The 23,186-nt window shown below is 40.1% G+C and overlaps 1 protein-coding gene across 4 annotated transcripts in view; it reads right to left on the minus strand.

Annotated features, from left to right (window-relative positions):
* Positions 1-19,123, minus strand: part of LOC101165692 (myosin-10) — a 49,071-nt gene extending 29,948 nt beyond the window's left edge. For 2 of the 4 annotated variants that reach the window (XM_011478025.3, XM_023954141.1), the window contains exons 1-3: positions 18,956-19,123; positions 17,132-17,513; positions 9,625-9,781 (exon numbers count right to left, since the gene is read on the minus strand). In XM_011478025.3, coding sequence (XP_011476327.1) covers positions 9,625-9,781; positions 17,132-17,476 — 502 coding nt within the window. In that variant the 5' untranslated portion in view covers positions 17,477-17,513; positions 18,956-19,123. Of the gene's footprint in view, positions 1-9,624; positions 9,782-17,131; positions 17,514-18,955 lie in introns of those variants that run through there. The other 2 variants (XM_023954143.1, XM_023954142.1) reach the window with 2 other exon arrangements.
* Positions 19,124-23,186: the final 4,063 nt, after the last annotated feature.

Consider the following 23,186-nt stretch of genomic DNA (forward strand, 5'->3'; position numbering starts at 1 on the left):
TTTGTTTTAATCTAGTTGTGCTAATGTTATTTGCATTAGGTTGTTTTAAATAGCTGCACTACTCTTATCTGCCACCAGCTTCTTCTAACAAAAATCTAATTAACACCCACCAGCAAAACATCACTCAGACTTTATGATGGCAGCATGGAAAAAAGGGGCCAAACACATTTGCTGTGAATGCCTTGAATCATTCAGTACGAATGCTGCTGGTTGGACTGTTCTGTCTGAGGTGAAGGTCTCTAAAAGTGCTGACTGTGTTCCTTTGGTGTAAAGTGAGGATTGGACAGAGGACACAGCTGGAAAACTCATCAAGGACAGCATTTCTACCCATGCAGTGCAACACACAACTGTGTCTTTGAACAAAAAGGAGACAAAACAAACAAATTATTTACTTTGTTGGACAGTAACAGACAGACACCTTTGGTTAGACTGTTTAATGTTAACAAAAGTGTAGCACTTTTAAAAAATGACTTACAATGACAAATGCACAAACTGCTTTGGATTAATCCCTAATTATTAAATACAAATCAGAAAAGGTTTTTCACATCTGAAATATGTTTTAATGTTTTTGTTCTGTATTTCCGGCATTTCTAATACAAGACTATGTCCAACTTTAATTATCCACCGAATGCATTATCATTACTATTTTACTGCATTTTTCTCAGTTTTGTCAAAGGCATAACGGACATGCTAGAAAAACCACAGTTACACAAAGCTTCTGTTGGTGTCACCGTTCTCTTAAAAGTCCCATCTTCACAGGATCCAAAACCAAACAGGTGTTTTTTTTATCTGACAGGTTGCAGACACAGAAGACAGATGTGATTCCACCTTTGTGAGACTGTTCTTGTTCACTGCATTCAGCTTTCCAGCCTGCGCCAGGCTGATTACGGACAAAGACTGGTCGTCTGTGCAGAAGATAACTACCATATCAGGGGCAGTTATTTCTGTGACATTACTGAACAGTCATAAGAATAGTTTGGGGGGGGGGATGATTGGCAGTGCTTTTGCCAGTTTCACACAACTAAGAAGTTAGAAAGTAGTGAAGATGTTCAAACGGGTTTGTTTTGCTTAAAAGAAAAGAAAAAGGCTGATCTGAAGTAGACAGAAATAAAACTGTGTCTGGGAGCATTGCCGTGCGAGTTGTCATCTCTATTTAAGCACGCCGATAATCTCGTCTTCCAGCAACCAAATTACTAACAGCCGTACATGTACAACAGCAAACCAGTTACATCTGCAAATAAATTATGACTCATACACACAAGAGCAGAGCCACTCATGAACTGTAGAGCAGGACAAAACAGGACAACTCGCCACTAATCAGAACATCCTGGACTGCTTTAAAATTGAGTTTAGACACTAATCTATGGAGGAAATGTTTCCATTCACAACATACACAAGTCAGATTCTTAAAGAATCTTTTAACCTAGAGTTGGGGCATGTTTGATGTGAGATATATAAAATAAGAAGAATATCGAAAACCAACGTAAACTGTCCTGGGAATCAGCTAATTAACTAAAAACATCTGCTGTGTATCTTTACATGTCTCTCAGTGTAATTAAGCTATGCAATCATGAAGAAGGACTGCTGACTTGACAGGAGACAGTCATCAACACCCTTCACAAGGAAAGCAAGCCACAAAAGGTCATTTGCTAAACAGCCGGTTGGTCACAGAGTGCCGTATGCAAACATATCAACAGAAAATTGAATGAAGGAGAAAGGGTTGTAAGTTGAAATCCATCAACAGGGATAACGGGAGTCTTTAGAGGATTGTCAAGAGAAATCCATTCAAGAATTTGGAGAATGATCAGAAGGAGTGGACTGAGGAGTCAGAACATACAGAGTCACCACACACAGAAAAGTACACATCTGCAACAAATGTCACATTCTTCATGTCAATCCACTCCTGAACCAGAAGCAACACCAGTAACCAGAAAAGAGCAATCAAATTGGCATGTGAGTGCATCATATGAAAGAAACAGGACATTTGAATTCATCCTAGAAAAGCTTAACTGTTGTGCAATCTTCCAAAGTCGTTTTTTCAGATGATCATATACATTTAACTTTATTTAAAAATAAAGGTCAATCAAGTTTGTATTTAAAAAGGTAATTTAACTCAATCAAACGGTGTGCTATGGAAACCACATGCTAAAACTAGCCGATTTGCCCACTTTAGCAAAGAGCAAACAGGTTTGCTACACAGAAAACCTTTTGGAAGTTTTGGAACATAATATTCGTATTTGATAATGGAATAAGTATTATCATCATTGATATTCAATGTTAATGTTGTTCTGCCTTTACTATTCAGCACTGATGAATGAGCACATCAGCATAGTCTACATAAACTTCAAATTGTTGAATATGTGGCATACTTTGCAATCAGATAGAAAGACAACATGGTTGGTGTTTCTTTTCCCGAGAAGAAACAGTTTTGGAGTAGAGCAACATTTATATGAAGTTACATATTCATACTAGAGAATACTTTGTATTATATTTTACCCCGCAATCACTCTTGCAATTTTGTTGTGAAATAAATAAAAAATTTATTTTGTCAGCCTTAAAGAGACAAGGAAATGCAGAACACTAAAAAAATATTTCACATACAAGCTTCCAGTGTAAAGCTTTAAAGACAACTTCCAAATCTAAGTATGAAGACAAGCGAGAAGCTTTAAAAGTATTATCCTCCAAATAATGCCAACAGGCATGTTAGTGCAAGAATTTCCACAGCAGGAATATCACCACCCACACTGATGCATGACCTTGTGATGCTCCATCAAACTGATGGAAATAATGCCCTGACCAGCAGGATAACTCTGGGTGGGAATCAAAAATGTGTTAGTCAACGCGTTTGTGTCACTAACCCTGTCCAAAAAGTCTTGCAACCAATCTGTCAAAAAACAAAAAAAACTCTTCCAAAACAAAATAAACTACAATGCTTACAAAAGTCTTTTTTTCTTTCAATCAGATCATTACTGTTGGTATAATTTAGCCTATGTGATACATATATTGCCTGCTTCCAATGTGTTGCTAAAACCAAGAGACATCACAAAACGGAATCAGACCAGATTTTTAGCACTTTTAGGATGGAGTGTCCAAACTGAAACAGAGGGCTTTTTTATTCTTCAGTGATATAAATAATTAAATGTTCATAAGTTTGGGCAAAACGTTTTACCACGTACTCATTTGAAAGGCTAACATGACAAACAGCCAAGATAACCCAGCGCCGATTCTGTGCCAGAGATTTGCTAATGGAAACACAAACAATGGAAATATGCCTTTGGTCTACCATTTGAGGTGTTTCAGCAAAGGAATGTGTCTAATAAAATCTGACACTTAAATTACTCCAACAGTTTTTGGTAATTATTCGAGGAATTCCTGATAGCTGAAAGATCTGGCAGGTCAAAATATTACAATATATTCCATCTGACACAATATTACAATATAATAAACAGCTGGAGCTGCACTCAAAACCTTAGTCACGAATGCCCTTACGGGTGGATACAGGCTGTCTGCGGGTGAAAAATGGGCAAACGTTAGGGGACATGTAGGTGGGCTGGCACAAAATATCAAGGTCATAGACCACTTAGTGACCCTGAAGGGCCAAAATGTTCAAGCACATTTTTTTAATGGACATGTTACGCGAAAAAGGTCGTAGAGAACCATTATAAAACATAGAAAGGTGAAGTAGGTTCTTTTGTTTAAACTCTGGGTCTGCCAAACCTGACCTAAACCCTGATTCAGTCAGAAATAAAAAAAAAAAAAAAAAAAAAAAAAAAAAAAAGAGTCTTATTCTATTTTTATTGAAACAAAGAAACCCAGTATTAAACAGTCACCTGGGACAATGCGGTGCTGTAGATGTATATGACCTTGTTGGAATTCATTACAGCCGGTAGGCCTGCACAATATACCGCAAATTTATCGTTATCGCGACATCAAGCTGTGCAATATGCATACCGGAAAAGACGGCAATAATCGCAATAAATGGTTACGATAAATGTGCTAAAAACAATCTTAAGGCAGCTTGAAATATTGAACAAATAAAATAAATCCCTTCATGCATTTAACCAATCGGAAGGACCCGTTTACGTTGTTGATCAATCAGATGAGCCCTTTTATGTTTGATGTTTGCCTCCTACATCGACAAGGGTCATTTGGAGTATAATTTTTAAACTGTTGTAGTGAAATGAAAATTACGTTTTTGGTTGTTTTGCCATTTGTTTATATACCGCAAATTATATCGTTATCGCATTATTAATCACCAATAACGCATATCGCGAGTTTTCCTCATATCGTGCAGCCCTAACAGCCGGAAACAATATTTTTGATTTATAACAGTTTTTTTATCTTAAAACGATGCTTTTGGGTGGAAGATTTTTTGCTATGTACAGTCTTCATATTAAATCCTGATTTAAAAGTTTACAATTATCATTTTTATAGTGGACTACAGTCCATTAACAAGAGGAATGTAGAGTCTTAAAACACTTTCTGCAGGTGAGAAAAGATATGTAAAGTGAAGCACAGAGGCTATTTATTTTAAGAGTTAAACTGTTATAAATGGTTAATGGCATACAGTTATATAGTGCTTTTCACATTCACCTATGCACACACATTCACACCGCTTCCATACATCACGCCAATCTTAACCACCAGGAGCAATGTAGGGTCCAGCGTCTTGACCAAGGACACTTCAACACATGGGCAGGCAAGGTGGCAACCAAACCTACAACTCTTCGATCAGAGGTTGACCGCTCTACCTCTGCACCACAGCGGTAAATTTGACCTGCTTAGGTCAATTTTGCAGCTGTGGTCGTTGCAGTTCAGCACCCATTACACAAGCCAGGAAATAGAGGTTAAAAAAAAATGCCATGTGTAAATAAATAAAAGGGGAAAAAAAGACGTTTCATCTAATTTCTTCCATAATAATATCTTCAGTTTTTACACCACAATCACAAAAAGACAAAGTGGGGAACTATAATCAATAGCACATGCATGATAATCTGCAACAGCCTCCAGCCTAATATTTCATGTAACACATCTGAACAATGACTGGCTTTACAGAAATGTAGCTATATTTAATATATCACTGAGATCATTCAACGTCCTTCAGCCTTTAATGCAGTTTGGCAATCTGCTGAGCTACAAAGCAGATATACCATAAATCAAAGTCAATTTCAATGAAAAAGTTTTCATAGTGCAGATGGGACTGACAGTAAAAAGCCAGGAAATTAGGTATGAAAGGTCAAAGATGGAAAAATCTAATATATGTTACAGGTAGAAAGACCGGGTTTAAAAAAAGTGTTTATTGACAGAGACAGATAGTACTTTGGTACTTCACTGACTACTAGGTCTTGGTAAACAGCCTCTAGAATACAACTATCAAGGATTTCAGGATTTGATTTACCACTAAGGATAAAAGTAGATGAATAACCTAAATATTAAATTGCTCAAATATTGAACAGCAGGTTTCTAAACTTAAATTGTAAATATTTTCTACGTTATATTTCCTATATGTTTACGCAGTGAACGTAACCCATAGGAACCCATGGTGACATCAGTGTAACAGAAAAATATCAGAAATGGATTCTGTGGTCCACTTGGTTTGTGGTAAAATACACAATTTTATTTTTAAGAAAAAATGGGTCTGGGTACATTTGGCTTAAATTTACATTTTGGGTAGAAATGGATCTACTATACTACTATAACTTGAAAAGCTGGAATCAAATCATGAAAAATCAAAAACAAACAGCCCTAAATCATTATGACACCTTTTTCAGTGAAAGGGGAAATAGCTTGAAGCTACTTTATACAGCTGGACATATATTTTTTAACCAGGTTAGTGAAAGGCTTAGAGCCACAGCTCAAAGCAGCTGGCTTCCACTAATCCCCAACCTACAAAACAAACCTCTAACCACTACTGTCCATTCTGATATGCTCACAAATGGGTTGGGTGGGAAAAAACCTACACAGGTCAGCCCTTTATTCTCAAAAGTATATAGTTACTCAGCCAGAGGATTTTATTCAAGCCAACAAAAATATGCTATATTAAAGTATTACTAACTGACAGTTCTCAAGATCAGAGTGTGTACTTAAGTGCGCTCTGCCTCCCTATTTCTGATGATTCACGACCTCAATCGTTAGTCTTCTCACCACAGACACACGTGTACATGAACAAAAGCAATCCGTGCAAGCTCGTCAATGTCCCTCTGCAACATTTCTTTTACAGTCCTTCCTGGATCCGTTTAGAAGTGCTGTCAGATATAGAAAGCTGTTTCCAAGGAAACAGATGAAATAAATTCAGTGGAGTTTAGTTTTAGAAGCAACCCACAAAGGTACAACAATATGTTTGTTTGCTGCACACACCCAGCGTTTCCTTCAACAGATGAGCCCAAAGCAATGCTGGATTCTTGATTTAGGCCAAGTCACACTCATCCGTACGGGTGCTGCAGGTTTTTGGGTTATCCAGGCCCATAGGAGCAGCTGCATCTTAAAGGGTGCGCAGGTATGTCTTGCGGTTCCCTTAAAGCTTGTACGAATTCATGAAACTAAGTTGTAGCGCTTATGGCGTATGGGAGATACTGTCGTGCGGAGCCCTTATGCCACACTTTAGTCGTTAGTAAGATGCAAGTACTGGCCACTTCATGACCGCACGCAAATGTTGCTGGTGATACTCAAGTGCACATAGGACGCCCACACAAACTACAATCCAAATGTCAAATTTTCTCATTTCTAAAAGTTAGGCTGCATACAAAGAGCCCAAAAGTAGCACGTGAACAGCACTAACGGGCTACTCGCGCAGTACGCAGGTTTAAAGGGGGGCTAGTAAATGAAAGATCTGAACGCCAAAGGGAAAGAGACACCGTTTCCTCATAGTCAATGGTATCCACCCATTTGGAGAGTAGTTACAAAGGCAGTGTTTTTCAACCAGTGTGCCGCGGCACACTAGTGTGCCGTGGGAGATGGTCAAGTGTGCCGTGGAGAAATTGCCCTCATTAATCATTAACTGATCTAAAAACATTTCCCATCTCCAGGATATCAGCTCTTTGTTCATCCAAACAGGCCCTGATAAAACACTGAGTAGTTAGGAATATAAAAGATCTTAAAATTACTTTTTCTTTGTGTTTATTTAATTCTATTAAAGAAATTTTGATAAGAATGACGCTACCGCGATTTCCCTGCAGCTATGACAGTTTGCGGAAAAGTCCCATCCCTTTAACTGTCTCCACCAATCATTCTTGAAGGCTTAATCACATGTCATCAGTCTGACCAATCAGAAGTGCTTAAAGTCTTCACTTCCTTGTTCTTAATTCTGCTGATAAAGTCGCTCAGTTCTAACAAAAATACCAGCTAAAGCTCTTCTTTAGCGATGTAGCTTTCCACAGAGTCCGGTGTCAGACCGTGAAACAAGTGGACAATACAATGAAGCTCAGAGACGCGAGTCTTTCTGCAAGTTTTCGGCAGTTTTCACACTACATCTCCCATGATGCATTGGCTTAAACGGCCAGTGTCCCAGCGCACAATGAGTTGTCCTTGCGAAACGCCTTGAAACCACAACAAACAAACAGTTTCTAAATTTTCTAATTTAACTTTCATTTCATCTCTTAGAAAAAACAGCCGCAACTTCCTGCTTTTCCGGCCACAATTATCACAAAAATGCAGGTGAGATTGCGGGGGGGGGGGGCTGTCGGTCAATACAGACCATGAATCTCTGTTTTTTTTTTTTTTTGGATGCTGGTGTGCCGCGGGATTTTTGTCAAGGTTAAAGTGTGCCGTGGCTCACTTTAACCTTGTGCCTTAGGCCTTAGGCCACTGTACTAAGGCATACGTGGCTTGAGAGAGCCTGTACTTTTGTGTAATAAAATGTGCATGCATCAGCTCAATAGTTTAAAATATACTTTATACTAAAGTAAATCTTTTGAGGTAATGCATACCAGGCAGTTTTATGCCTCCTGACAGATTCATGTCAACAAACTATTGGGATAAATATTTACGCAAAAAGAAAATTTGGACCAATTAGTAGAAAGGTAACAGTAGTTCATCTTTAACTCCACATCAAGTTTTTTTTAATAGTTTAGTTTGAATTAACTGCATTTGTAAAAAAAAAAAAAAAAAGATTCAAGAAATGGGTTTAGTTTTGATCCATCAAAGATCGGATGATGAGCACAAAATCAACAACATCCAGCATTACGTTGTTCTCAAGTTTTTGTTTACAGGGTGGGGGGGTGGCAAGCAGCATCATTGAGGCTCCCTAAGGTTCCTTCAACACATCAACATGAGAAGAGCAAAGCCTTGGAGGGCTGAAAGGCCTGTCTAGTTTGTCGCCACTCCCAGTGGTTAGCCGGCCCAATCGCACAAAGGATCTATTGTCGGGCACAATGGGGTCACCGTTTCTGTTCCTGCTGGGCTGATCTTGGCCGGTCTCTGGAAGCTCGCCAACTTCCACACAAAGACCTTCAAAGACATCACTTAGCCTCAAAAACTCTTAAAAATTGAGGGTTTTTTTCCTTTCTTTTTTTTTTGTAAGCAAACAGATGAGAGATGAAGGCCTCTTGTGTTGGACATATTTTACTTTAACAACAGGGGTTATGAATCTTCTGACAGCGGCAGCCAAAACCCCCCAACACCCGCACGGCAGCAGATGGAGAACAACCGCCCCCCGGGCGATCACATCCGCCACCCAGGCCAGAGACAGCAGGATCGCCACTGGCACCCCAAAGCCAGAGAGCAGGGAGGCATGGGGGGACAGAGAGTGCAGCTCCAGCCCAACCAGACGAGAACCCCCCACCACCACCCAGGCATGAGCCAGGACCCCCCCCAGGGGAGATTTATCCCACGCTCCAGGCAGCCACCCACCCGGCCCCCGGTTGGTCCAGGTGAGAGCAAGGCAGGGGCCGGTCCCCTGACCAGGAGGAAGGCACCCAGGAGAAGAGGGGGTCCACAAGAGGTGTTGTAAACATGGCCCAACCAGGCTCGCCCACAGTTGGAAATTTGGCGAGGCTTAGCACTCAGGGGCAAGGGCCAGAACCCACACCCCAGGCACACGGACACCCCCAGGCTCAGATGTGATGTGATCCCCGGCTCTTGGTCTTGCCAGAATGGCATGCGGGGAGAGAGGGCTGCCGGGCCAAGGAAACCAGCACCCAGGGAACACGGCCGCCGTCGTCGAGGGCCTGGTACCCCCCGCCAAGGATTGGGTAGGGGACAGATGGTCCGAGGTCCCACCTTCCTTGTGAAATGCATGTGTGTGTGTTTGTCAGTGTGTGTGTGTGCATGTATGTGTTGGAGTGTATATGTTGAGGGGTAAAGGGTGTGTGTACTAATGGGGTGCAGTTAAAACTGGCGGATAGGGCACTGAGGGCACATCTCCAGATTACAAAAACTTAAAAAATTGAGTTTTTCTAAAATAAATAAGTTACAACTGCAATTTCAGCAGAAAACAAAATAAAAAGTGATGATGAAACATTTAGTGCTTTTGACAGAAAGCTAACATTACCGGTATATTTTAATTTTGATATGGTTCAAACTGATTTCAAATTTGTTGATCAAATATCACCTTCAATGTTATCCAAAAAAGAGCCTTTTATTCATCAGAGTGGTAAAGGTGGAAGACTGGGATGGGTGGACACTTACCTTGAAGCATACACCTGTATGCAGATTCTGAGATAGCGTATATGTGAGGGGGCATTTCGTGCCTCTTCTTGCCCCTGTACATCTCTATGATGTTATCAGAGTAGATGGGTAGATTTTTGTAGGGATTAATGACCACACAGAAGAGACCAGAGTATGTCTGCAAGGAGAAAGAGGACATGAAATCAAAAATCATGCTCAAGTGAATTCTGTTAGCATGTTCATTTGCATCCATTTTATTCATTACTGCATTGATCTTAAACAAAGAGGAGTGATAAGAAGACTAGTAAGAATAAAAAAATCCATAAAGATTCAAGGACTCAACTCTGAAAACTTAAGAAAATGTACCGTCATTTACTTAAATAGTAGAGCATACCTGATTCCTTTTCAAACGCATTTGTATTATAAGAGTAATTAAAAACAAGAAGTTGTAGATCTGACTCTTGTTTTCCTATCATTTTTTTTACATTTATGTTAAATTTTATTTTAAAAACAGATGCACAAACAGTTTATCAGCCAACACTGACCTGAAGTATCAGTGTTTTTATCTGCATTGGCACTTATGAAATACACATGATCCCCATTGGATACATTATGTCAGAGCAAAAAAGTTAAACTCTGCTGGGAATTGTTTTTTAAATATACAACATATTTATTCTGGTTCAGCATCTTGCCTATCCAGAAACCCTTATATAAGATATCCATCTGCTTCACTACATTATGTACTAAATGCCTAATAATTGTCATAAATTCACAAATATCTTGGGGTATTTATTGCTCATTGCTGTGCCTCAGCATATCTACAAACCTTGTTATGATGAAATATTTATATTTTAATAGCCAATCAGACAGCTGTCTTTCTCCAGTGACGTGCTGACATACATTCAGTCTGACCAGGGCAGGGTTACAGCCTGCTATGGCTGCTGCTGTAGCTGAGGCATTAATCCGAGACAGATCATGGGGTACACACAGTACAAAGAACAGTCAGATTCCATTTGGTGGAGACATTTTGCCCAAGTTATTTTAATAACAAACTTTATCTTAACTTTGGCCTCATGTTTATTTAATAGTTTATTTAAAATTAACTCTTCTTTATATATGTTTTTCAATACCTGGCATCAGATTGTTAATCACCTTTTTTTTGTTTTTACTGTGAGTCTTCCTGATTTTTGTGCTTGGCTGAATCGCTATAATCTCCTTAATGATGTTGTCTGTTGCAGCCTTTGAGCTCACAGGCTCAAAGGCTGCAAAATAACCCAGTTGTGGAACAGGAACAATCTTAAACATAATGTGGGTAAAGAATGGATTATCTGTATGGCAGAAGTTGGAACAGACATCTGACATGTGGCTCAAGTTTCACACCAATCAATCACAAACACAGGTTTAAAGCTCCAGTAAAATCAATAAATAAATTGTATTATGCTATTATGCGTTGAGGACCAAATACTTAAATAAAACAGACAACTTGAGCAGTTAATTGAAAACTGTAGCAGTGAAAAAGATAGAATCTGTATCTTAAAATAAAAAAGTATTGTGGGTGAGTATCTTATGATGTGGTGAGTGATTATAGAGGGTGGGGGTGATGTCACCAGATGGTCAGTAATACACCCTCCCCACCTCTGCCGTGTACACAGATGCTTCAGACTTAACCCCATACAGCAGTCTGGCCATACCCAGATTTGTTGTTCTGGAACCACAAGCAGAATCGTCTCAATCCTCTGCAACATCGCAAGAGTTAAAATCAATTAACGCCAATATTTATGGATGCCAAGAATACGTATACAAATGTACATTTATATGGATGTGATCCTTGGACTGTTGCCACTGTAACCCCTCCAGACTCCCAGAAGGATACAAAGCAGACAGATCAGCAATTCTCACCCAGCGTGAGTTGAAGAATGACTCAGCTGGCTGTCTTTGGCTTAGAACCTCATAAAATGCTAATGGTCTGCACAACATACAACCACTTTGATGCAAGAGGGTTGTGGTTTATATTTCCCTGTAAAGTTTTATAAGAAGAATGTCTATTATGTTACGTAATAATGCAACAAGAGCAAATCAGTTGATAGACCCTGGAGCTCTACATAGGGATGCAAATAAATGAGCCAAACAGGGATTAACCATGAGGCCATTCTCAGTTGGATAAGAACCAAGGACCTCAGGGGTCTCCTCCATCCTTCAAATTGGCAAGTTGGATTTTCTTCAGAATTTCTTTTGTTTTTCTGTCTAACACATATTGCAAGAAAATTGTTTAATGCTTTGCCAGTTAACCCTTTAACATTGGAGATGTTGCTGGCGACACATAAATAAAACACGCTACTGACATACCATAACTCTTTGACCGTTTACCCAATTAACTTTTATCATGGAGGAGAAATTACTAATTGCTGTTTGTGCTCGGCTGGAATTATATACCAGCAAGTCTTTCACATATCGGAACAGAGCTGTAAAAGTCTGAAAATATTCACGAGATTTGCACCGCTTTGACGTTTCGCACCAAGCCTCTTCCAGCTGTAGGTGGCACACATGCGCTAGTAAACAGTAGAAGAGAAAAAGAAGCCCCTCCTTTCTTGTTTAGTGTGAACACCATGGGCTAAATGCACGGTAAAACATGCGCGTTTAGCACTTTCTAGAAAGCGCACCACGTGCCCGTTGTTACCATTCACTTCTGTGAACAACTGAAAATGGAAACAACTATCAGCATTTGTAACATCAAGCAAAAGCTGGTTTCAGGTGTTCCTTTATAACAGCAATGATGCTGAGAGCAGAACAAAATAAAAATTCAGTTACTTAAGAACTGACAGATGTTGCTTATCAGCGAACACCCAGAACTTTGTTTTTGTAGATTGGTTGCCGCATGACTCATCTTTGGCTGCCTTTGCTACAACATGTGGCCATGGACATTTTTCACTCAATTATAAGACCCTGGAGAAAACAAACACCCGTTTTATGTGGTACAACACAACAATACTGAAGCAATACTGAAAAACCCAATGTTTAGTGGAAATAAAGTTGGGCGGGCCGCAGCTCAATGTGAACAATAATATTTTTAAGTCCCAAGACAGCAAACATACAAATCAATGAAGACATTTCTGGCTGTTCATCCATCCAGTTTCTGGACCAATGCTGCTCTGGGTGAAAGGGCTGGGGCCCTCCCATTACCTTTTTTTTTGGGGGGGGGGGGGGGGGGGGGGGGGGGTATTTCACTAGGGTTGTGCCGATGGACGATATCATCGTCCATCGTGATGGGTGACTGACATCCCGATGGAGAGACCACCATCGTGATGCCACGCCCCCGCCACGTTGCGCGTCGACACCATAAGCCGCGGTTACATGTACAAAATATCCTGATGGGATCAATGGTCGGATTAGAATCCAACCGTGTACATGGGCCCAGAAAAATGTTTTCAGAATATAAAAACGTTCACTAAGGTCACAATTTCGGTCGGAATAAATCATTCGCACACGCGCAGTATTCGCACATGCGCAGTTTGAAAACCGGAAGAGGATACAACTTCCGCCGAGCGGCTTTTTTTCCAAACTTTATTGAAGGTAACAATTCAATACAAAACGATAACAGCGCCGAGCGGCTATATACATTGACATGTCAGCTCGGTAAAATACGAGACGATCTTCTAAACGTGCTTTTAATAATGTTACGGTTATTATGAAACACCTGTTCGCTCATCATTTGAATTTTAATCCGTGTGGTCAGTGCTTTTTCTGAACGTAGCCAGGATTAGCAGTATGCTAACACGGGCTAACAACTAGGGTTGGGCGATGTCCCCTAGTTTGGCCGTTGACGATGTTTGCTGTCAACCATCGGGATGGACGATGACATCGTCGGGGGGGGGGGGGGGGGGGGGGTATTTTTACATTTTTCGTTCTTATATAACTGCTATTCGTTATTTTGCTTTTTTCATTTTATTTCCCAACTAATGGTTAATCCGCGATGATCCAGTATAAACTGAGGGAAGTGACTTTAACAGAAAAAGTAACAAGCAAAATAGAAAAAAAGTGGTCCGCTCCTGCACTTAACTAGCAAAGTGGATCGGCGGAGGGCGGATTTACAGCTTTATGTTTGATGGGAAGGGGGGGGGGGGTACATGAGCGGTATGTGTGGGAGATTTAAGACCGCGAACCGTCCCGCAGCTCTAGGGGTACGAGCTATCAAACTCAGAACCGGGTCTAAACGTGTGTCTGAGCACAGTTCGGATCGTCAGCAGACACACAGCGGTTTGAGCTTCAAAGCAGAAATTTCGCTCAGTCCTAAGAAAACATTCAATCAATCACGTGGATTTGTGTTTCCAGTCGTGTCCCGACTAAATAAAGGCTGATGTTATTCACAGGATGCAGCGCCACCCAAAGCTAATGTTGTTAGCCCGTGTTAGCATACTGCTAATCCTGGCTACGTTCAGAAAAAGCACTGACCACACGGATTAAAATTCAAATGATGAGCGAACAGGTGTTTCATAATAACCGTAACATTATTAAAAGCACGTTTAGAAGATCGTCTCGTATTTTACCGAGCTGACATGTCAATGTATATAGCTGCTCGCCGCTGTTATCGTTTTGTATTGAATTGTTACCTTCAATAAAGTTTGGAAAAAAAGCCGCTCGGCGGAAGTTGTATCCTCTTCCGGTTTTCAAACTGCGCATGTGCGAATACTGCGCGTGTGCGAATGATTTATTCCGACCGAAATTGTGACCTTAGTGAACGTTTTTATATTCTGAAAACATTTTTCTGGGCCCATCTACACGGTTGGATTCTAATCCGACCATTGATCCCATCAAGATATTTTGTACATGTAACCGCGGCTTATGATGTCGACGCGCAACGTGGCGGGGGCGTGGCATCACGATGGTGGTCTCTCCATCGGGATGTCAGTCACCCATCACGATGGACGATGATATCGTCCATCGGCACAACCCTACTAACAACATTAGCTTTGGAGCTGCGGGACGGATCGCAGTCTTAAATCTCCCACACATACCGCTCATGTTACCCCCCCCCCCCCCCCCCCCCCCGCCCTTCCCATCAAACATAAAGCTGTAAATCCGCCCTCCGCCGGTCCACTTCGCTAGTTAAGTGCGGGAGCGGACTACTTCTTTTCTATTTTGCTTGTTACTTTTTCTGTTAAAGTCACTTCCCTCAGTTTATACTGGATCATCGCGGATTAACCATTAGTTGGGAAATAAAATGAAAAAAGCAAAATAACGAATAGCAGTTATATAAGAACGAAAAATGTAAAAATACCCCCCCCCCCCCGACGATGTCATCGTCCATCCCGATGGTTGACAGCAAACATCGTCAACGGCCAATTTAAGGGACATCGCCCAACCCTAATATACACATACATTAGGACTGCATGATGTGAAGAAAACCGCCCCCGACTTTTGCAATATGCGTATTGCCTGGCTTGATATCGAGACAATGATAAATATGCAATTCATTGTGGAGGCCTTACATACATCCATAATGTACATGATTGGCGTATTTCCTTAAAAAAGCAGCAATCCTCCTAAATAACACCCCATCTCTGACAGATAACATAAAGCATAACGGCAGTGTTGCTGTGCATAATATAGAATAATTGTTATTTTTAGAACAAACTTTTTTCTGCAAATTCAGCAAATAAAGCCATGATGTTCATGATATGACACATTCATATATAACATCCCCCAGGAGAATTTAAATGAATGCTCATGGGTCTAAAATAAAAACACAGTAAACAAAGTAATTACTGCATTTCAACAACATAAACAACACACAACAACTATAAGCCTTTCAAACTACACAGAAACATCACTATAGGACTCATAATACCTGGACAAAACAGAGTTTAGAATAATCTTTTTCTAAATATAAAATCAATCATTTCAGGTAAACAAGAAAAAGATATTTTCTTTAGTATTTTAGTCTATATGAAAATGTAAAATCTGCATTTCTTTGTAGCTATGCTCCTAAATGTAAGGCACAGTGGACATGTTATCTAGCATGGTCTCAAGTGGGCCACTACTCCTCTGTCTGGGCTATTCCAGGAATGTATTAAGAGGGCCATAATCACAGTGGAAACTGGTGGATTATCTGCTTTAGGCACCTCAGATGTGAAAGGTGCTCATAACTTTCTTAAACTGTGCAAAATATATATTTCAGAAGTTACTATAAAAATGAACAAAAAGGAATTTGCTGCCTTAATGAGCACACTGATTTTTAGTGGTAAATCTTATTAGTAAGCAACAAAAAAAAACCAGTTATTTGTCATTTAAAGAGAATGCAAAAACTGATCAAGTTATGTGGGACAATTTTTATCAAAAAGACAATAAAGCTGTTAATTTATTTGAAAAATCTGATTTTCTGTACATACATATTTTTGTCTCATTTCCATCTTTTCACGGGAAAAAATGGTCTGAACAAATGTTGGCTCTTATTTACTGGCTGATGCTGACTCACCTGCAGACTGACATGGTTGTCATTTTTTTAAATCTTGTGATGATTTCGAGTCTGACAGAAATAAAACCAGGAAAATGGTTCTCAATCAAAAGACACTGGGTGTGGATCCTAAAAGCCTTTTACCAAAGGATGTTTTGTAATGCTAATGTGTTCTATTACACTGAACATGCACTCACAAAAGCAACGTCAACTTCTTTCAGGAACTAACTGTGGCCTTCAAGTCCATCTAACTACTCAGTAAACAAAGCAATAGAGTAGGCATAACGGTTTCCGTCAGCGATCTTCAGACCTTCTAACCTGTAGCTCCAAAACAGCTGAAGGACAAACGAAAGCACCAGAACATTTCCAGGTGAGGAAACACCCTGAAGGCATCACGATAATGTGTCTGAGAGAACGAGATAATGAGCGTGTTTTTAAAACAACAATCCATCGCTTTATTACTCTATTTAGAAGGTAGTGGAACACACCCCAGCTATGGTTTGATAGACGGATACGATACTTCTCTGCTGATTGAAGATCACACTGAATGGATTACATAAGAGTCTATGATGATGTGGTGATTGTGGCCGTCACACATACCGCATAATCCTTTGATTGCAGTTATCTGATTATTAGGGATCGCCATCATTTTTCCTTTGTCCTCATAATCATCCATTTGCACCGGAGTAAATAATGATGAGCACCAGATGACATAACTTCAAAGACATAACAGCTATGGTCTTCATTGGCACAACAGGGGAGTTTAAACGACAGCAGCTCAACAAAATCTTTGAAGTCTAACATCAAATGAAATTCAAATTAGAATATTTATTATTATAAAGTTCTCTTATAAGAATGTCCCTAGTCTTAAGAATCTCAATAATCAAAAGAATTTACTTAATTCCATCCTGAAGGCATTTTTGGAGTTTGGATATTTTCAAAAGGCGGGGAAATGCATAACTTCCTATTATTTTCAAAATAAAAGTACCATTAGCTGTGACCAAAAGGAATACAAAGTATTATTAGTAGTAGCATACAAAGTATTGCAGTAAACGCAAAGCAAATCTTTATACTCACATAAATGAGGCCAGAATAGTATCGGTCCTTGAGATTGTGGAGCACAGATGCTTCATTCAAGCAGGTAAGCTCAGCCATGTCTTCTACCTTAGTGAACTTGGGTGGGTTCATCTTCTGAATGTCATCCTTGTTGACCACCGCCTTCTTCCCGTTCTCAGCTAGCTCCACTATCACTTCGTCCCCGCGCTCCTCGCGGATGCTTGCACCCTCAAAGCCATGGCGCTCTGACGGGACCCACACAAGCCTCTTGGCAGTCCAGTCTGCCTGCGCAGCCGGGTTGTACACCACGGCGCGGTCCACAAACAGGTACCGCTGCGGGTCATCCTGCCCACTCCTCTGTGACATCACTGCTGGAAACCAGAAGGACAAATGTCTCGGTTACCTGAGGAAAGCAGAAGAAGGAAAGGGTTTCTATTAGGAGTGTAAAAGATCATCAAAACTAGTGTATTTGCTGTTTTTAGATTCACTTTAAAGCTTTAAACCTTTCTCAGGTTTCATGTCGATCTTTAAAGATTCTATCAAATCATCTGGTAGATTTATGACTAATGTGCCATTATAGAGATCCCACTATCTGTGAAACATAAAAATGAATGCTCTTGGTGGTAAATTGTTTTAAAAATGATTACATTCTAGGACCAAGAAAAAAACAAAACAGTTGTAAAGTCCTTAATTTAAACTGTAAAAACAGTGATAACATTCGCAACAGACTTTCCTGTGCACCATTTACCCATTAAATCTATATTTAAATTAAATTTAAACACATTTCAGCGAATTACATCAGTAAAAACACAAACAATGGACAACCAGTATTAATTATTACTGCTTTAAAATTTTGTTAATCACACATTAGTTCTTAAAAAAAGGACAAAAATATTGAGGTTCTGCCATCTCCAACTGCTCTGATTGATAACAAAACTAATCGTTGGAATTGAATGATTGTTTTAAGAAAATGACTTTTCAAATATTAGGAAATTGTTATTATTGATGACCTATTCATTATGATTGCATTATTTATTTCTAAACACTCATGTTAATGGATAAGCAGATTTATTAAACATACAATGAAGTTGCATTCTTAAAGTAGGCGCTGGTAAATCACTGAATCTGGGTCAGGTCATGGGATGCAGGGATCAGTTTGGCTGTTCCGTCCCTGCTTCCCTCAACCACTTTCATCCCCTATTCGGTTGTAATCCTCAATAATATGCTGTATTATACTCCATAGAGACAAAAGCAATGACTGATTTGTACCCCAGTAAGGCCAACAGCGGCATCTGCCACTTAGCTTTGCTAAGGCTAGCTTAAAGTTGGCGTCCGGTGCCTCCAGCAGTTTTCGCCGGTAACAAAAGATGCCCCCCTCCAAGGGAGCTTCCGCGAGCGCTTAAAACACTTAAAATACACATTTGGACAATTAATTGTTGAGTTTTCTTTCGTGAAAAGTGGAAGTGTGTGTGCGGGTGAGCTGTGCAGCCTCCTCCGACAAATCCCATCATCATCATGGGTGTGGGCGGCTCAACTTGCGTCGGGCAGCCAGAGGATAAGTAGGCTGACACTGACCGCACGCGCGCTTAAAATGTAAACTTCTATTTTTAGGCAAAATACAATAATCCAGGAACACGTGACATAGCTAGAAAATATATTGTAATTCTAAAGTGCCGGTTAACATTAGCCAAACTAACGGTTTCGCCATCATTATAAAGTCATGGCAGCATAATAATCCGCTAGTACTAGCTAACCGTAACGGTGACTGTTGCTAACCGCTACATCCGCGCGAGGAAAAAAGAAAACAAATCCCGCAAGGACCAGAGAATTCTCCATCAAACTTACCAAACGCAGCAAATTAAAACGAGATACGTCTGTGGTGTTCCCAGTAAAGAAGCGCAATAATCTGCCAATGCGAGCAAAACGGCCCCTTCCTTCGCCCGCTCTCTCATCAGTGGTACTCCCCCACCATCCAGCACCCTCTCAACCGAACTCTCCCCGGCCCGGGAAGATGCACTGCAGCGGCTCCCACTGCATTTTGGGGAGTGGGAAACGCCCACAAGGAAAAGCTGGAAGCTCATTGGGCATCCGGTCTGGGTGATCTGTTGTGATTGGTCAACTGGTTAATTCAGCCGCAGACTGAGTTTGGTGCATCTAATGACAGTAATATATTACTTGATGTAACTGCATGGTAACAATTTATTCTAGTATTTTTTTCTATGTAATTATTTTATGGAAAAACATTGATAAAATGTTAGCAATGTTTTTTGATATAATAATTAACTAACTGAAACCACTTTCATGTCTAGGCCCCATAAATCAAAGGTAAATTTAAATGACATTAATAAAATCAGGTCACAGTTTCATCACTTTGTCTACAAGGTAGACATCTATAAACTCTCTGAAACAACATGATTAAACACACTTAGCAACATAAAATGTAGTTTTTAAACCACAAAATGTGACTCCGTTATTTCAGTAAACAAAAAATAAAAATAAATAAACACTTCAAAGTAGCCTAACGTAAACAGAAAAACATTTTTGTGGCATCCCTTAGCAAAAAATAAAGACAACAACAAAAATAAAAAAAAGTACACCTGAATTTTATATTATTCAAGTGTACTTAATAAATGTTATATAATTAATATTATTAAGAATGAACTACTAGCACCATTCTATCTTGTCAAAACACAAAGTAATTTATTATTGTAATATATTACTGTTGCTATACATTATTCCCAACACTGGCAATGCAACAGAGGCCACATTCAAATACTACATACACTGACCAAAAATATAAACGCAACACTTTTGTTATTGCTCCCTTTTTTTATGGTATGAACACAAATATGTGAAACATTTACCACATACACAAAGTAACCAGTTCTCTGAAATATTGTTCACAAATCTGTCTAAATCTGTGATAGTGAGCACTTCTCCTTTCCCAAGACAATCCATCCCTTATCCCAGGTGTGCCATATCAAGATGCTGATTAGACTGCATGATTATTGCACAGGTGTGCCTTAGACTGGCCACAAGAAAAGGCCACTCTGAAATCTTCAGTTGTATCACACAGCACAATGGCCACAGATGTCGCAAGTTTTGAGGGAGCGTGATATTGACATGCAGATAGCAGGAATGTCCACCAGAGCTGTTGCTAGGGAATTGATGTCCATTTCTCCACCATAAGCCGTCTCCAAAGGCGTTTCCAAAAATTTGGCAGCACATCCAACCGGCCTCACAACCGCAGACTACGTGTAACCACACCAGCCCAAGACCTCCACATCCAGCATGTCCACCTCCAAGATCGTCTGAGACCAGCCACTCGGACAATTGCTGAAACAATCAGTTTGCATGACCACAGAATTTCTGCACAAACTGTCAGAAACCGTCTCAGGGAAGCTCATCTGCATGCTCGTCGTCCTCACTCCAGTTCGTCGTCGTAACTGACTTGAGTGGGCAAATGCTCACATGCGATGGTGTCTGGCACGTTGGAGAGGTGTTCTCTTCACGGATGAATCCCGGTTTACACTGTTCAGGGCAGATGGCAGACAGCGTGTGTGGCGTCGTGTGGGTGAGCGGTTGTCTGATGTCAATGTTGTGGATCGAGTAGCCCATGGTGGTGGTGGGGTTATGGTATGGGCTAAGAACACAGGTGCATTTCATTGATGGCATTTTGAATGCACAGAGATACCGTGACGAGATCCTGGGGCCCATTGTTGTGCCGTACATACAACAACATCACCTCATGTTGCAGCATGATAATGCATGGCCCTGTGTTGCAAGGATCTGTACACAATTCTTGGAAGCTGAAAACATCCCAGTTCTTGCATGGCCAGCATGCTCACCGGACATGTCACCCATTGAGCATGTTTGGGATGCTCTGGATCAGCGTATACGACAGCGTGTTCCAGTTCCTGCCAATATCCAGCAACTTCGCACAGCCATTGAAGAAGAGTGGACCAACATTCCACAGGCCACAATAGACAACCTGATTAACTCTATGCGAAGGAGATGTGTCGCACTTCATGAGGCAAATGGTGGTCACACCAGATACTGACTGGTTGTCTGGGTCCCCTGACCCCCTCAATAAACCAAAACTGAAGATTTCAGAGTGGCCTTTTCTTGTGGTCAGTCTAAGGCACACCTGTGCAATAATCATGCTGTCTAATCAGCATCTTGATATGGCACACCTGTGAGGTGGGATGGATTGTCTTGGGAAAGGAGAAGTGCTCACTATCACAGATTTAGACAGATTTGTGAACAATATTTCAGAGAACTGGTTATTTTGTGTATGTGGAAAATGTTTCACATCTTTGAGTTCATACCATAAAAAATGGGAGCAATAACAAAAGTTTTGCGTTTATATTTTTGGTTAGTGTAAGTAGATGACCTACTGTATGTTTTAATTCATACTGACTCAATTGACAAAAGCTGAAAAGCTATCCAATGAGAATTTCTGTACTTTCATCCTACCAAATGTAACATAAATATATTTTTTTATTAATATGTTTTGATGATAAGTTTTGATAAGAACTTCCTCCTTTTTGCTCGATAAATACTCTGCACTTGGACTGAAAAGGTACTAAATAGTTGCATTATATAACCGAAAAAAAGCTTTATTGTTATTGTTGATGATAAAAAGAGTAGGCAAAATTGAACAAAAAAAAACATTTTTCGACTGCGTCTTGGTTTTTTTGTGTCCCTCTGCTATGAATCTCAGAGGTAAGTCTTGTTGTTTTCTTCTGAATGCAAAGTATTCAGATAAATGAGCATAAAGTCAGAACTCTGCATGTATTTCACTCGTTACATAACTAAAGAAGCAAGAAGACTTCAACTCTTTAATTTGATGTCTGCATCGCCCCCTACAGCTGAGTTTGATGTAAACAGTCTCACTGTCAGAAACTCAAAAAGTCAAGAAACAGCAGTGTTTTGTTGCTGTTTTTTACTTGGCTCAGCAGTTTGACTTAAATCAGAGCAGAGGGGAGTAGATCACCTTGGGGAAGGCAGGGGTGGAGGCAGAAAGGCCCCTTTCACACACTGAAATCTGCAGATTCTAAAATTAAACTTTAATAAAACAGCTGATCCAGACTACAGGTGGACCACAACACTTATCAGGGGTCAGGGGTTGTACATTTGCAAGGGTGCATTTCCCGGTAAAACAAAAACACAGGGTCTTCCTTTCTTTCTTTATTAAAAACATTTTTTTTCAACAACATATGAAAACAAAAGTGTGAACGCCAAGAAGAAAGAAAGAAAAAAAAAATATATACAACTCGACCGGATGTCAGCATCTTAGTTTCAAAGGAATTGGTCGGTTCTACCGGAAGAGTGGCTGGTCACGTGTTCAACGCACCTGTAGAGCTTTTTAGGATTGATCGAGGCCAGGTGCGCTTGATTGGTTCTGATTCCTGGGTTTGTTTGTAAACATTTTGTTTTTAAACCTAAACTTTCGAGTCAAATGTAAAAGGAGAATAAAAAAAAGTACTAAAGAAGTAATTATGTGAATTGAAAATGAAGCAGTTTTCTGGCTGAAGCAGAGCATAATTGTGGCCGTATTCTGATTTATTTCCCAGGATTTGTTGGAGACACGGCGGCTGTTCAGGAAAATGAAAAGTGTACTTCAAGGGTACAAAGGGAACAAAGACGATAAATTTGCGATTAATCTCGCAGGCCTTCCATCATCTCTGCACTCCCGAGCTTCATTGGAAAGCTACTAGGGAAATAATTTGGATTTAGAGGTCGTAGATTTTGAACGGTGTTAGCGTGACGAGCTCGCAAAAGTGGAGCTTGTGTTGCTCACACATTTTCATCAGAACATGGTACGAAAATGTAATAAACAAACGGACGCGAATGAAACAAGATGTAGAGAGAACATGGTTAACAGGAAGCTGCCGTTGCCAAGGAAATCAAAAGTTTAGAAATACTTCTAAAACTGTTTCTGTACTTTAACGGTGTTACCTCATTTTGACCACAAGGTGGCAGCATTTATCCACATTAACTGGCCACTTACTGGCCTTTTGTTGTCATGGTGACTAAATATTATTTTTTCCTTTATTAAAATGAGTTTAACATT

The sequence above is a fragment of the Oryzias latipes genome, chromosome 1 (assembly GCF_002234675.1).
Source record: "Oryzias latipes chromosome 1, ASM223467v1".
Classification (NCBI taxonomy): Eukaryota; Metazoa; Chordata; class Actinopteri; order Beloniformes; family Adrianichthyidae; genus Oryzias; species Oryzias latipes.